Source organism: Pangasianodon hypophthalmus, chromosome 27 (assembly GCF_027358585.1).
Source record: "Pangasianodon hypophthalmus isolate fPanHyp1 chromosome 27, fPanHyp1.pri, whole genome shotgun sequence".
In the NCBI taxonomy this organism is placed as follows: domain Eukaryota; kingdom Metazoa; phylum Chordata; class Actinopteri; order Siluriformes; family Pangasiidae; genus Pangasianodon; species Pangasianodon hypophthalmus.
Genome location: NC_069736.1, coordinates 1,462,595 through 1,478,409, shown reverse-complemented (window position 1 = coordinate 1,478,409; position 15,815 = coordinate 1,462,595). Strand labels below are relative to the sequence as shown.

Sequence of the window (15,815 nt, the reverse complement as noted above, 5' to 3'; positions counted from 1 at the left end):
AGCTGCAAAATCATTCTGTCCTGCGTCACCAAACTGGTTCGATCAGGAAAAAAACAACCGTTTTTTTTTTGTTTTTTTTTTACGAAATCAAACCCGTTTCTGTGTCCAAAGCAGGAGTAGGTAGATGTTTTTAGAGAAATGTTGAGTTATATTTCTGGTTTCTCAGGATGGAAAAAATGATATAGAAGAAAAAAAAGATAAACGGTTTGATTACACACGAGACATCAGAGGCAGAGACACATCAAAGAAGACACGACAAAAACAAGTACACTATATTTTCAACAAGTGTATTTCATAAGACTTATTTCATTACATCAGTCCACTTTAGCTTCTAGCTCTCTCCTTTATCAAGTCTAAAGTCACTCATTAATCATCGTCTCTATTCAAGACGATTTGAGTCCAAAGGTCATGCAATCATCCTGATTAAAGTCACTCCTCTTTTCTTCTTCTATTTGTTCTTCTTCTTCTTCTTCTTCTGTTGCTGAGCTCTCCTGGCTCCGCCCCCTCGCTTCCCCGCGTCCCCGCCCTTCTCCTCCAGGACGATCTGCGGCCGCTTCTTCAGCGCTCCGGCGCTCTTCTCCCCCGGCAGTAAGTCCTCTTTCTTCAGCGGCTCGATGATGGAGCCCAGTTTGGTCACCACTTTGGGCGCGGTGAGTTTCTTCACCGTGTTCTGCGTGTTCCACGTCTGACCCACGGGAGAACGGATACACGTCTCAAACTGAGTGCTGTCCTGGAACGGGAACGGCAACTGGCTCACCTACAGAGAGAGAGAGAGAGAGAGAGAGAGAGAGAGAGAGAGAGAGAGAGAGAGTCAGTCAGTCAATGAGACAGAAAGAGAGCAGAACATAAAGAGCGAGAGAGAGAGAAACAGAGTGAAACAGACAGACACACAGAGAGGGCCAGCATGACACAGTGAGACAGAAAAAAAGACAAAGTAGGCAGTGAGAGAGAAAGAGGGATACACCAACCGAGAGAGGAAGAGGAAGAGAGAGAGAGAGAGAGAGACACCAAGCGAGACACACCAAGAGAGAGACACAGAGAGAGAAAGAGAGAGACAAAGACAGAAAAATAGAGAGACAAAGAAAAAGAGAGAGACAAAGACACAGAGAGAGAGAGAGAGAGAGAGAGAGAGAGAGAGAGAGAGAGATGGTCAGAAAGACAGAAACACCCAGAGAGACACAGGAGACACAGAGAGAGTCACTTTAAGTATATGGCAATATTTTGGTTTGATTAAAAAGACATTTAGAGCGACCGGAGAGTTTATTAAAAAGAAATGGAGAGCATTATGTATTTAATCTGATTTATTTATTCGTTCACAGCTTGTCTCATTTTCCTGACGTTCTTTAAAGCGTCTGTGCAACACCACATCCTCTCCGAGCTGCAGGTTACCTGATGGAATGCGATGGACGAGTTCCTCTTCTCAGAAATGATCACTGCAGGAAGCTTCTGGTCTTTTCTCGGGGCAGCAGGAGGAGGCTTCAGCCGAAACCTACGACAAAACCACACCGTAACTGATCCAACATCCAGAGCCTGTACCTGTCAGGGACTAATGACGGACACGATCATAAAACACTACAACTATCATAAACTCATGTTTTCTTCAATATGAAATAAAAAAAAAATAAATAAATAACCTTCTGCATAATTTATAAAATTGGCTGGGGTGCCAATACTTTAATCTCAGCAAGCTTTACATCTGATTTGCACGTGTTTCCTTAACAAAAAAAAAAAAAAAAAAAAAAAAAAAAACTAGCTCTTTTTTTACTGAACATCTTTCCAGATTTTTTTCACGTATCCATGGTAACCGTATCTGTACAGTTAGAGGAATATCCAAACAGTAAACATAAATAAAATAACGACATGTTACACACTTCCTGTATGACTCACTTCCTGCGTTTGTATCGGGAGGGCTTGAGCCCGACTCCGCCCCAGTCCCCCCACCCGGGCAGGGTCAGGTCCACCACTTTGGGTTGCCCCGCCTCTTCCTGTTTCTTTTTGTCCTTCAGGAAGTCGGAGATGACGTCGTCTCCCGCGAAGGCCTCCTTAATGATGGACATCTGCGCCGACGGGCCCTAAAGCGGAGACACGCAGGGTTTTAATCAGATGCGATTTCTCACTTTTTTAATCCTGACGGTTTGGTTTCATTCCTAACCTGTAAGAAAGAATTTTTTTTTTTTTTTTAAAGAATCAGGACCAGGGTTTGTATAAGATAAGACAGACAGAGAGATAAAACTGAAACAGAGATAAACTGGAAAAGAGGAGAAGTGAAACAGATACAATGGAAAGGAGATAAAGCAAAACAAAAAAAGGATGATGAATACAAAGATAAACACACACACGGAAAAAAAAAAAAAAAAAAAGAAAACCAGGGTGATATTCCACGAAGTGAGCTAATAATAGCCGGGTTTATCTGAAAGAGTCTCGCTTGATTTAGCGTACGTCAATAAAGTTCAGGAACAAGTTATTTCCGCTAATTCATGCTTTGTGTAAATGTGTAAATTGGTTCCACGTACGAGTGAGTCGAGTTAACGTAACGCTAGTCGTAACCGGATCAACATTAATGCTAAGTCCACGGATTCTCTCTCTCTCTCTCTCTCTCTCTCTATATATATATATATAAATATATAAAACTATTGCATTAGGTATTTAATTTTATTCTAAGCAATTTAAGGTCACAGTCTGATGAGAAACTAAATATTTGTAGGTAAACTATACATTAAATATGTATATTATAATGTATATTACAGTATATTGCACATTGTATTATGACAAAGTTGAATCTAATCTAATATTTTCTCTTAAATCTGGCTGAACACATATTTGCTTTTTTCACAGCACACTACAGCAGAACAATAGTTCCTGAGTATCGTTTCCGTCTGACGGGATTACGAAAGAACCAGGTTTGGCCAGTAGAATTTCTCGAGATAAGCTAAGCTTCATGAAGCAGGTTTTTGTCCAGTAGGGAAGATAACAGCAGCAAACCGAACCCCCGAAGAGGAAGAGTGAAGAGTGAAGTCCCGGAAAAGGGGGCGGAGTTGAAATGCAATAAAAGTAAATGGTCAAAAAAAGAACACAAAACAAACAAACAAACAAACAAACATATATACAGTGCATTTTTCCATTAAAATCCTTCTTTTACAAATCTTTTATCTAATGTTGCTCAGAAAACTTTCAGTTTAATCTGTTTTTTGGTCAAAAAAAAAACTATTTTCAGCAGCCAAAATTTCTGTGTAAATATTTAATCAGGAGTTTTTAATTTCCACTGCACTTTTTTCTACCTGCCTCTATTTTAATTTTACGATTATTTTGGCGTAAAACAAAAGCTCTCAGGTTAACAGTATACGCGAGTTAATCAAATCTGAAAAGGGAAAAAAAATTTTAAATAAATTTTCAAAATATCATAAACTCAAAATCATTTATTTCACCTTTAATTGTTTTTTTTTTAAATGTAATTTAAAAAATATAATTTTGTTAGGTGACTTTCTCGTAATGTGACGCTCGCTCGCCTGTTTTAACGATGATCTTTGTGTTAAACAGCTTTGAGGGGAAGAAAAAAAAAAAAACATAAGTAGAAAATATAAATGTAAAAGAAGACGAGTCTTCCTTCCTTAACTCACCTCCTCTTCCTCTCCTTCGTCTCCCTCCACCAGCGTCGGCGCCAGCGGCACTTTAATCACGTTGGCGTCTTTAGTGAGCACTTCGCTCGGGTCGATTTCTTTCTTCTTCTTCTTGCTGTGCGGCTCAGACGCCGTGTCCACACTGGCAGCGTGTGAAACAGACACCGCCGTCTCTTCCACAATCCCATCATGCACCAGAGCCTCCAGGTCCTCCATGGTGCGAGCACGGACCAGCCCCTCGTCCAGAAGCCCCTCCTCCTCGTGTGCAAGCTCCGCCTCTTGCGGCCGGCTGCCTTTGCCCGGCGGCGGCGGCGGCGGCTCAGTGGGCGTGCGAGTGCGCTTCATCAGCCTGTTAAACAGAGCGTTGAATTCAGACACGACCTCTTCTTGCTCTTCTTCTTCTTCCTCCTCCTCTTCTTCTTCTTCCTCTTCCTCCTTCACCTTTTCCTCTTCCTGTACGTCTCTCGCCGTTTCCCCCGCGTCCTCCTGCGCTCCTACGTGAATGGCGAAACAGATTCTTTTTACCGCGTACTATCGAGCCGTTACAGGCTATTACGACGAATAACGGGTCTGAGAAGCGCCATCTTTGCGGCGTCCGCTTCATCTCAGCTAAACAGCTAACCATCATATCAGTGTTACGAATTTAACGTAGCTTCATTTATATTGCTCTAACAAACCAACAAACCTACATAGCCTAAAATCTACATCAAATACAAAATTAGCTAGCTAACACTAGATGTCCAGGTCATGTTCTTACTGAGGAGCGGCTTATAACGGACAGGTTTAGCTAGCTAACTTTGTTCAGCTAACAGAGGAGTTTACTGGCTTTCTGTACAACGCCACAACGTTGTAATCATAAAACATTACATCTTGAACGTTCCTACAAACAACAAAGCTGTAAGCTTCAAGTACCAAGAGACTCATATGCCTTCGGGTTCTCTCTCAGGGATTCTATGAGATGTGTAGACGTGTCCGATCGCTGCAGGCTTGAGCACCGCTGCGCGTCATTTAGCCACCGATGCGACGCCAATTAGCTATAAGGATCTTCTAGAGTTACACCATCTGAAAGTGTCTGCGTCTTTTAGTGCTAATCCATAATAATAAGCGGAGAACATTTCACCGAACATCAGAGCAATTCTGAAATAAAATCCTTGCTAATTCTTCAGTCAGATTACAACCAAGTAGCGCAGATTAGATTAGACGTAGGGAAAGGGGAAGGGGGAAAGGGGGCGGAGCTTCCAGGGTGTCAGTTCACGTTGGAGAGTTCAAAACAATTACGCAACTGTCAATCATTCCAGATTTATACGTCGAATGGCTCATCTGCTGTTTTTATTTTTATCTTTTGGGCGTATGTTTGAGTGATAACCATGTTCCTCTTTATTACATCGGATACTTGGCTGAAAGTTACTCCCATCACCATGGCAACCGGAGCTAATCCGTGGAACTGGAGATGAGATTTCAGCAGTTGAGTGATTCAGTGCTGCTGGATAATACATGAGAAGCGCTTTGTTAGAGTGTGGATACATTACAGCGGTGTTCAGTGTTTATCTACAACATCGCGGACCCTGACACACACACCAGCCGTGTGTGTGTGTGTGTGTGTGTGTGTGTGTGTGTGTGTGTGTGAGAGAGAGTCAACGTACACAGCTTATGAGCTCATTAACAGACTAAACCCTACAGATAGTCAGACATGATGGAGCCGGATCATGTAAGTAATAAACACTCTGTGTGTGTGTGTGTGTGTGTGTGTGTGTGTGTGTTTACTACTTACATGAAACCGCAGAGTGTAAACTCCTCCTCCCCGAAGATGTAGGAAAAGTTAAAGTTACAGCTTTACTTCTGACTGTTACAAAGCGCTGACACTGGAGACTCCTTCCATAAACATTACACAAACACCTCCTCAGTGTTTAAACAGTGTTTAAAAATCCGTTTATGTGGAGCGTCTAGTGTGTGAACGAGCTGTTACTATGGAAACAATACCGTATTAGAACGAGAGCGTTAATATAAAGGTGCGATTTGCAGCTGCACTACTGTCAGGAAATTAATCAACACCTTCTGGCCAATCAGATTACAGAACTCAACAGCTATGACTTCTGTCACCTGAATCACTTCTAAGAGATCTAAGGCTCTAATGTAATGCTCCGCCTTCAGAGTTTAGGCCACGCCCCCTGTGAGTCAAAATGGAAATATGAGAAACGTCACAGCGAGCAGGCGAGTACGTACCGTCTTCCTTCTCCTGTGCGACAGGAACCAGATCGTCTTCCTCGTCTTGTCTCAGCTTCCGCTTCGTCTCGAAGTGTCTCAGCAGCTGCTCTTCCTCGTTCTCCTCCTCTTCCTCCTCCTGGTCCTCCTGGTCCTGCTCCTCTTCCTGTCGCTGGCTGCTTGCCGGTTCCTCTGCAGTCGTGGCGTCAGGATCCGCCGTGACCTCGTGACCCTCGCTGCTCAGTTTGCCTCTCATCCAGGGGTTCACGGAGCCGTCTGCTGACTCGGGCTCGTTCACGAAATCGGGGAGTGCGCTCGCCCCGTCGCCGTCGTTTCCCTCGTCATCGTCGTCCGACGGCACGACGAGCTTCTGAGTCAGCTCCTTGTTCAGCTCCAGCTGCTGCTGCATGGCCTTACGGGCCTGAAAAACGACGCACGGGGACGAGAGTCGATTAATCAGTGTGATAATTCAGTGTACTGATGAAAAGGAAATACGATTGTGTATCGTGTAGACACGAGAAGCAGTGTAGAATTATTTTACGATTACTAAATGATAAATAATGACAGAACTCGGCTGAAAAATGAATACATAAATAAAATCTTCTGGTAAACAGATAAAATAATATTATTTCCAAATTAAAATATGGTAAAAGATGCCTTCAAAAGTGTTAAACAACAATATTAAAACAACCAAACGTGAAACAGTTTTAAAATACAAACATGTAATATGATTTAAGTTTTTTTTTTTTTTTTTTTTAAACAGCAAACATTTTACTTTGTAATAAAATTTTGTGATTTCAGTTAAAAACAACAGAATTTGGATGAATAAATAAATGAATAAATGAACGTGTGTTAAAGGTGAAGTTTGTGTGTAAAGTTTAACAGCGTTTCCACACCTGGAATAATCGCACAGTTTCACAAATAAATTAAAAACCTTGTAAATTTCAGGCTTTTGTTTTACATTTATTTCTGGTCTGAAAATTAGTCCCGCCCCCCACTTGTAACGTAACAGCTCATCCCCGCCCCCTTTTCCTTAAATAACGACGAACATGGCACATGGTTTAAACAGAAAGGGGAATATGGTGAAAGTTTCACTACAACTGCAATTCACGGCTCCTTTAAACAATACACACACGGCTCCTTTAAACACCACACACACGGCTCCTTTAAACACTACACACACGGCTGCTTTAAACACTACACACACGGCTCCTTTAAACACTACACACACGGCTCCTTTAAACACTAAACACGGCTGCTTTAAACACTACACACACGGCTGCTTTAAACACTACACACACGGCTGCTTTAAACACCACACACACGGCTGCTTTAAACACCACACACACGGCTGCTTTAAACACTATACACGGCTGCTTTAATCACTACACACACGGCTGCTTTAAACACTATACACGGCTGCTTTAAACACTATACACGGCTGCTTTAAACACTATACACGGCTGCTTTAAACACTATACACGGCTGCTTTAAACACTACACACACGGCTCCTTTAAACACTAAACACGGCTGCTTTAAACACTACACACACGGCTGCTTTAAACACTACACACACGGCTCCTTTAAACACTACACACACGGCTGCTTTAAACACTACACACACGGCTGCTTTAAACACTACACACACGGCTGCTTTAAACACTATACACGGCTGCTTTAAACACTATACACGGCTGCTTTAAACACTACACACACGGCTCCTTTAAACACTACACACACGGCTCCTTTAAACACTAAACACGGCTGCTTTAAACACTACACACACGGCTCCTTTAAACACTACACACACGGCTGCTTTAAACACTACACACACGGCTCCTTTAAACACTACACACACGGCTGCTTTAAACACTAAACACGGCTGCTTTAAACAATACACACACGGCTGCTTTAAACACTACACACACGGCTCCTTTAAACACTACACACACGGCTGCTTTAAACACTATACACGGCTGCTTTAAACACTACACACACGGCTGCTTTAAACACTACACACACGGCTCCTTTAAACACTACACACACGGCTGCTTTAAACACTATACACGGCTGCTTTAAACACTACACACACGGCTGCTTTAAACACTACACACACGGCTGCTTTAAACACTACACACGGCTGCTTTAAACACTACACACGGCTGCTTTAATCACTACACACACGGCTGCTTTAAACACTATACACGGCTGCTTTAAACACTACACACACGGCTCCTTTAAACACTACACACACGGCTGCTTTAAACACTACACACACGGCTCCTTTAAACACTACACACACGGCTGCTTTAAACACTACACACACGGCTCCTTTAAACACTACACACACGGCTCCTTTAAACACTACACACACGGCTCCTTTAAACACTACACACACGGCTGCTTTAAACACTACACACGGCTGCTTTAATCACTACACACACGGCTGCTTCAAACACTACACACACAGCTGCTTTAAACACTAAACATGGCTGCTTTAAACACCACACACACGGCTCCTTTAAACACTACACACACGGCTCCTTTAAACACTACACACACGGCTCCTTTAAACACTACACACACGGCTGCTTCAAACACTACACACACGGCTCCTTTAAACACTACACACACGGCTCCTTCAAACACTACACACACGGCTCCTTCAAACACTACACACACGGCTCCTTTAAACACTACACACACGGCTGCTTTAAACACTACACACACGGCTCCTTTAAACACTACACACACGGCTCCTTTAAACACTACACACACGGCTCCTTCAAACACTACACACACGGCTCCTTTAAACACTACACACACGGCTCCTTTAAACACTACACACACGGCTGCTTCAAACACTACACACACGGCTGCTTCAAACACTACACACACAGCTGCTTTAAACACTAAACATGGCTGCTTTAAACACCACACACACGGCTCCTTTAAACACTACACACACGGCTCCTTTAAACACTACACACACGGCTCCTTCAAACACTACACACACGGCTCCTTCAAACACTACACACACAGCTGCTTTAAACACTAAACATGGCTGCTTTAAACACCACACACACGGCTCCTTTAAAAACCACACTCCTTTAAACACTACACACACGGCTCCTTTAAACACTACACACCACACACACGGCTCCTTTAAACACTAAACACGGCTCCTTTAAACACTAAACACGGCTCCTTTAAACACTAAACACGGCTCCTTTAAACACTACACACGGCTCCTTTAAACACTACACACGGCTCCTTTAAACACTACACACGGCTCCTTTAAACACTACACACTACACACCACACACACGGCTCCATTAAACACTACACACGGCTCCTTTAAACACTACGCATGGCTCCTTTAAGCAATATTATTTGTAAAAAAAAAACAAACAAAAAAAACAGATGCTGTAAACCGGTAACTACAGTGAATTAGTGAGTGAGATTTCCCATGTGGCCGTTCTTACCGAGTCGTCGTATTTGGCCATGATAGCTTTGGTCTTGGCCCATTTGCCGCTGTTCTGGTGTTTGAGAGACATCCTCTCCTCCATCCGGGACAGCTCCATCTTCTTCAACTCCTCCAGCGCCGCAGCCGGATCCGCCTTCATCATCTCATCAAACTGCTTCAGGAACTCCTTACGCTTAGCCTTCTTCTGTACCTTATGATACCTGAGAGAGAGAGAGAGAGAGAGAGAGAGCACAAGAGAAAGCGTGCAAGATCAAGATCGAGAGAGAGAGAGAGAAAGAAAGAGATGAATACAGAGACAGAGTGAGAGACAGAGATCAGTGACAGAGATACAGCAAGAAAGTTCTTTTGTAAAACCTTAATTATGGTGTTAATTATAGTATAATTATATTATAGCAAATAAAACTACAAAACACAAACAAATTAAATTTGAAAAAATTGAAAAAGGGAAAAAAAACAAAACAGAAACAGATCCATTGTGAAAAGCCCTGGATATTGTCAGTGTGAAGGACTGTGTGTATATATGCACTCTGATGCACTGTGTTAAATAAACTATAAAATAATATAGTTATAGTTAACTCTAACTGTAATATTTTCTCCACTTACTTCTTGCTTTTGATCTTTTTCTCTCTCCGAGCTTTAGCCTCGTAGTAAGACTGCAGCACTCGTGCCTTCTGCAGCTCAGCACGCCGGATCTTCGCCTGCAAACCAAAACAAGGAATGTTTTAACGAACCACCAACACCTAACACCCGACGCTCCGCACTCTCCATCCGGCAGCGAACATCGAGCACCTGACATCCAACACTCGCCATCCAACACCCGCCACGAGACACCCAGCATCCGACACTCGTCACCCGCCATCCGACAACGAATATCGAGCACCTGACATCCAACACTCGACACTCACCATCCAACATTCAACACTCGCCACCCAGCACACGCCATCCGCCACCCAGCATCCAACACTCGCCACCCAGCACACGCCATCCGCCACCCAGCACACGCCATCCGCCACCCAGCACACGCCATCCGCCACCCAGCACACGCCATCCAGCACACGCCACCCAGCACACGCCACCCAGCACGCGCCATCCGCCATCCGCCACCCAGCACACGCCATCCGCCACCCAGCACACGCCATCCGCCACCCAGCACACGCCATCCGCCACCCAGCACACGCCACCCAGCACACACCATCCGCCACCCAGCACACGCCATCCGCCACCCAGCACACGCCATCCGCCACCCAGCATCCGACACTCGCCACCCAGCACACGCCATCCGCCACCCAGCACACGCCATCCGCCACCCAGCACACGCCACCCAGCACACGCCATCCGCCACCCAGCACACGCCATCCGCCACCCAGCACACGCCATCCGCCACCCAGCATCCGACACTCGCCACCCAGCACACGCCATCCGCCACCCAGCACACGCCATCCGCCACCCAGCACACGCCACCCAGCACACGCCATCCGCCACCCAGCACACGCCATCCGCCACCCAGCACACGCCATCCGCCACCCAGCACACGCCACCCAGCACACGCCATCCGCCACCCAGCACACGCCATCCGCCACCCAGCACACGCCACCCAGCACACGCCATCCGCCACCCAGCACACGCCATCTGCCACCCAGCATCCAACACTCGCCACCCAGCACGCGCCACCCGCCACCCAGCACACGCCACCCGCCATCCAGCACACGCCATCCTCCACCCAGCATCCGACACTCGCCACCCAGCACCCGCCATCCTGCCATCAAACATGCAACATCCAACACCCAGAATTTGACACCTTACACCCAGCATCCAGCATCCACCATTCCGCACCCGCCACCCGACACCCAGCATTCCACTCTGAATCCAGTATTGCAGATGCATTTCTTTTCTTCCTCTGTGGCGTCCCAGAGGTGTACGCGAGTTGAGTCCAACTTCTTTATCGCAACATCACAAGTGCAATTCGATGCCCAGCCATAATTTTGTCACTTTTTAACATCACCATTGGCGTCCACCAAGCCTCTGCCCTTTCCCCTACTGTTCATCCTTTGCATGGACACGGCAATGGCCGACCTCCAAATGCCTCACCCCTGGACGCTTGTCTATGCGGACGCCACCGCGCTTGCAAACGCAGATCTCACAATCCTTCAACAACACACCCAGGAGCGGAAGAAACGAGAACGGAATGAGACTGAACATCAAGAAGACGGAATATCTAGAACGTAGCCAACAAACCGATGGCACCATACACCATCAACGGCCAGGAGCTGAACAAGATCACGCAATTCAAATACCTCGGGCCCCTCGTCACCTCGGAGGGCGACACCCTGCTGGACGCCTGAGCTCGTGTCAATGCATGAAACACAAGCATGCGCTCCACATTATGGAAATGAAGATGTTGTGATGGTCGCTCAGACTCTCGCATCTCGATTGGTAGGAAGATATAAGGAAAATGATGGAAGCGCCCATTGTGGACTACATGCGAGAAGCGTGACTGCGGTGGTTTGGCCTCCACTCCATCGCCAAGACCGCTCTCCAATTCAACCCTGAAGGACACTAATCACGTGGGATGGACCACATCAAAGAAGATATGAAAGCGATGAACGTTGCCCCTGATGACCCCCTTGACTGAAAGAAGTGGAGAGTGGCGTGCAAGCAAGCGGACCCTGCTGCAAGGTGAGACAGCCGCAAGGAAAGAAGAACTGCTAAAGAGTGAGGAAAGATTATTTCTACAAGTTTAGCATTGTGCTAAATATAAAGGTGTCTCCTGAATGGACTTAGTGTCTCAAACAGGCCTAATGATGTGTTTCCTGAACGCTGTTATCTATAAGCCAGGTCAAAAGGAAGTAAAACAGTTACACATAATTTGGTGGTGCACTCAGGTAGGGGCGTGGCCTAAACTCTGAAGGTGGAGCTTATGTTAGAAGTGATTGACACTCACGTCCTCCAAACTCATGGCCCTGATAGACGCCTCCTCCATAGGGGTCAACACGGGGTCAGTGATCGGCTGATGATTACTGTGTAGCAGACTGAAGATCTGCTGCTCCAGAGGAGTCTGAGCCTGAGAGACAGAGAGAGAGAGAGACAGAGACAGAGAGACAGAGAGAGAGAGAGAGAGAGAGAGAGAGAGAGACAGAGAGAGACAGAGAGAGAGAGACAGATAAGTATATTAATTACAAAGATATATATATATATATATATATATATATATATATATATATATAAACTGTCTGCATTACATACATTATATGTTAAATAAATAAAATATAAAATGTTTATATATATTTTAACCATATATGTTTATCAAAAAAAATTATGATCATCATTATTATCATTATTGATAAAATATGCAAGTAAATTGTTTCTTGGTAAACATCGTTAACAATATGATGAAACACACACACACACACACACAGGGAGAGAACACACACCTTCCAGCCGGCCACCACCTGCTCCACACGTTTGGGTCCGGCTGTTTCCTGTTTAAGAGGGAAGATGATCTGCTCGGCCTTCTGGTTCTGTGTGATGACACTCTCCCAACGGGACACCTCCTTACTGCTGCGCTCGTACGCCACGCTCCTCTGGATCTGTACACACACAAACGCACACACACACACGCACACGCACACACGTGCACACACACGCACACGCGCACACACACGCACACACGCGCGCACACGCGCGCGCACACGCACGCACGCACGCACGCACGCACGCACGCACGCACGCACGCACGCACACACGCACGCACACACACGCACACAGAGGAGAGAAAGCGTTTTATTTATTTTTTAATAAACACACTCAAAACAAGCTTTAGAGCAAAAACTTTTACAAGAGGCTTTCTGGGGTGACCAATAAGAATGCAGAGGGGGCGGAGCTTGTTTCTACAAGCCAATTAAATTCATTCCATTTTATTATTATTATTTAAATGTAATGTTTAATGTGTAAGCACTATATATATATTTTTCCACTAAAGAATAAAGTATTGGCACCCTCATGACTGCACTGTGTGTGTGTGTGTGTGTGTGTGTGTGTGTGTGTGGGTGTTAAACACACACCTTCTCAGTCTGCTGGCGGCTCAGCGGGAGCTCCAGCGTCTCTTTCAAGTTCTGCAGGTTCTTCAGCTGCTTCTTGGTCTTGTTCGGCGCTCCAGGTGTTTTCTCCACGGAACCCAGCAGGTCCGAGAGCTCAACCTTCTCTCCCGCTCCATCTGCGTTCACCGAGAACTCCGAGATCTGCAGACTGGCCTCCGATCTCTCCGCCTGCATCCTCCTGAGAAGAGGATGATGCATTACCATGACAACCAACATCTGTCCATCAACGACATTAGCTAGATTAACACACGGAGGTCAAAAAAAAAAAAAAAAAAAAAAATCACACTGACCTTCTCTTCCCTCCCAAAGAGCTGATGGCCTCCAGGAGTTTAGTGTGTTTCCTGTCATCATCGCTGTCCTCCTGCGCACACACACACACACACACACACACACACACACACACACACACAGAATTATATCTGTTACACAAATACATACTTCCCGATTTCCAAAAAAGTTGAAAGCACGCTCAGCATAAAACATTATACAGAGCACCTAGCTTGTTCACGTGTAGGTCACATGATTTAACATAACCATCAATCAACATGTCTCAAATTGAAATTAATCTAAAACTTTCCACAAACAATTTAAAAAACGAGCAAACAGTCGACTAAAAGTAGTCAGCTTGCTGGTAAATACCCCAGCGAGCGTTCCATAGAACCGAAAGTTTGGGAAAAAGTATTTCTGCATCAAGATAATATTTCAAAAAGAATCATCTTTATAGTCATCATAAATGCTAGCTTTTTTAAAAATATAATATAAAAAATTTATATATTTTGCATCTGATACCATTATAAAGCAAGTCAAGCAACTTTACTGCGTGTTTTAATCGTATCATGAAGCCCTGGTTAGGAATTTCATCACCATGACAACAACTCCAGCACCTCCATAGTTATTTACATGACAGACAGTAAACTACGATGCTGTTAAAGAAGAGGAGAAAGAAAAAAATGATCTGTTATTATAAGTAATTATTGTGTATTAGGTCTAACTGATGTCTGTGTTTTGTGTAGAATGATGAAAGATTTAATTTTAGAGAGGATATCTTCTCAAAGGTTTTATTTTTGATGCTGTACGTCAGTAAACTCTGATATCTGATCAGTACCTGATAGTTCGTGTTTTTAACCTAGTAAAGACAAAGGGTTAAAACTGGCTCTAGGACCGAGTGTGTGTGTGTGTGTGTGTGTGTGTGTGTGTGTGTGTGTGTCTTCACCTCGTCCTCACTGGCACTGATCATGTTCTCCTCATCAGGAGAAAGCTCCTCTTCATCCTCATCCACCAGCACTGCAGCCATTTTACCACGTTTTCTGTGGAAAGACAAAGAAATGCAATGAATACTGCTGAAAAACTTTTTAAAAAGGAGTCTGTTATTAACTCAACAACGATAATAATTCATTCAGACATCCTCTCCACACACACACACACACACATCAGTGACATGTCAAACTATTTTATTATTCCAATCACTTCTCACACACATCTGTGTGTGTGTGTGTGTGTGTGTGTGAGAGAGTGAGTTTAGACATGCATTTTGCTTCATGCTAAACTGGTAGCTATAAACTTATATCACTTGTTAGCCACATTAGCGTCATAGTTACCACTAAAACACACACGTCCTGGCTGCACTGACTGATAACACAAATTCAAAACGCTTGTTCTTGACTGTGTCCTTTATGTTCAGACATCTTATACACCATTTAAACATCAATTAAGAAGAAAAGAGAAGAGAAATTCACCTTTGGCTGGAGTCCATGCTGAATGTGTCCCACGTGCGCAGCAGCCAAGTCGCACAATAAAGTTCTCAAGCAGCGTTTTTTTTTTAATAATATGACACAAAGTCGACGTAACCACAAACTAAACAACAGTGAGCATATTTATTATATTTTTGATTTTTAAATGGACTGCTTGTCCGGGAATACCACCGCAATTAAAGCAACTTTCACCGCATTCGCGTCCCCCATTGCCAGTGACGCGTCGGCGCAGGATGATGACGTATGAGGAAGTGAAATCCAGCGTTCCCAGTACGTTCGAATAGTCATATAATCTATTCCAGCTTTAAAAAAAACGTATTTTTAATACGATTTTACAAAACATAAACATACTGTATCTTTAATAATACATATCCAGAGACTGTTGTTCATTTATTTTGGTTCTGCTCGTTTGTAAAACTTTTTATTTTGGCGAAACTTGTGTTTATATCACTGAAAAATAATAAAGCTATGTATAAACATGCATATATGATACATCTTATAATAATACAGTAATAATAGTGTAATGTCACATTCATAAATGTAAATTGTTAGGTAAGATGCCATTTTATTTCTTTTAAAATGAAGATGACACACGACATTGTTGCAGTTCGGCCCTTCTTAACACAAAAGGCAATTTAAAAAACCTACGAAGACCTGAAA

At 44.2% G+C, this 15,815-nt stretch overlaps 1 protein-coding gene across 1 annotated transcript; it reads right to left on the bottom strand.

Annotated features, from left to right (window-relative positions):
- Window positions 1–271: 271 nt before the first annotated feature.
- Window positions 272–15,401, bottom strand: si:dkey-251i10.3 (uncharacterized protein LOC553498 homolog). The gene is made up of 13 exons (XM_053230522.1): window positions 15,141–15,401; window positions 14,618–14,711; window positions 13,695–13,765; window positions 13,369–13,582; window positions 12,739–12,894; window positions 12,249–12,368; window positions 9,911–10,005; window positions 9,306–9,507; window positions 5,841–6,240; window positions 3,618–4,111; window positions 1,888–2,072; window positions 1,390–1,489; window positions 272–757 (listed from the first exon to the last, which is right to left on the bottom strand). The coding sequence occupies exons 1-13, from the start codon at window positions 15,155–15,157 to the stop codon at window positions 449–451; spliced, it is 2,457 nt and encodes an 818-aa protein (XP_053086497.1). The 5' UTR covers window positions 15,158–15,401; the 3' UTR covers window positions 272–448.
- Between the last annotated feature and the right edge of the window lie 414 nt (window positions 15,402–15,815).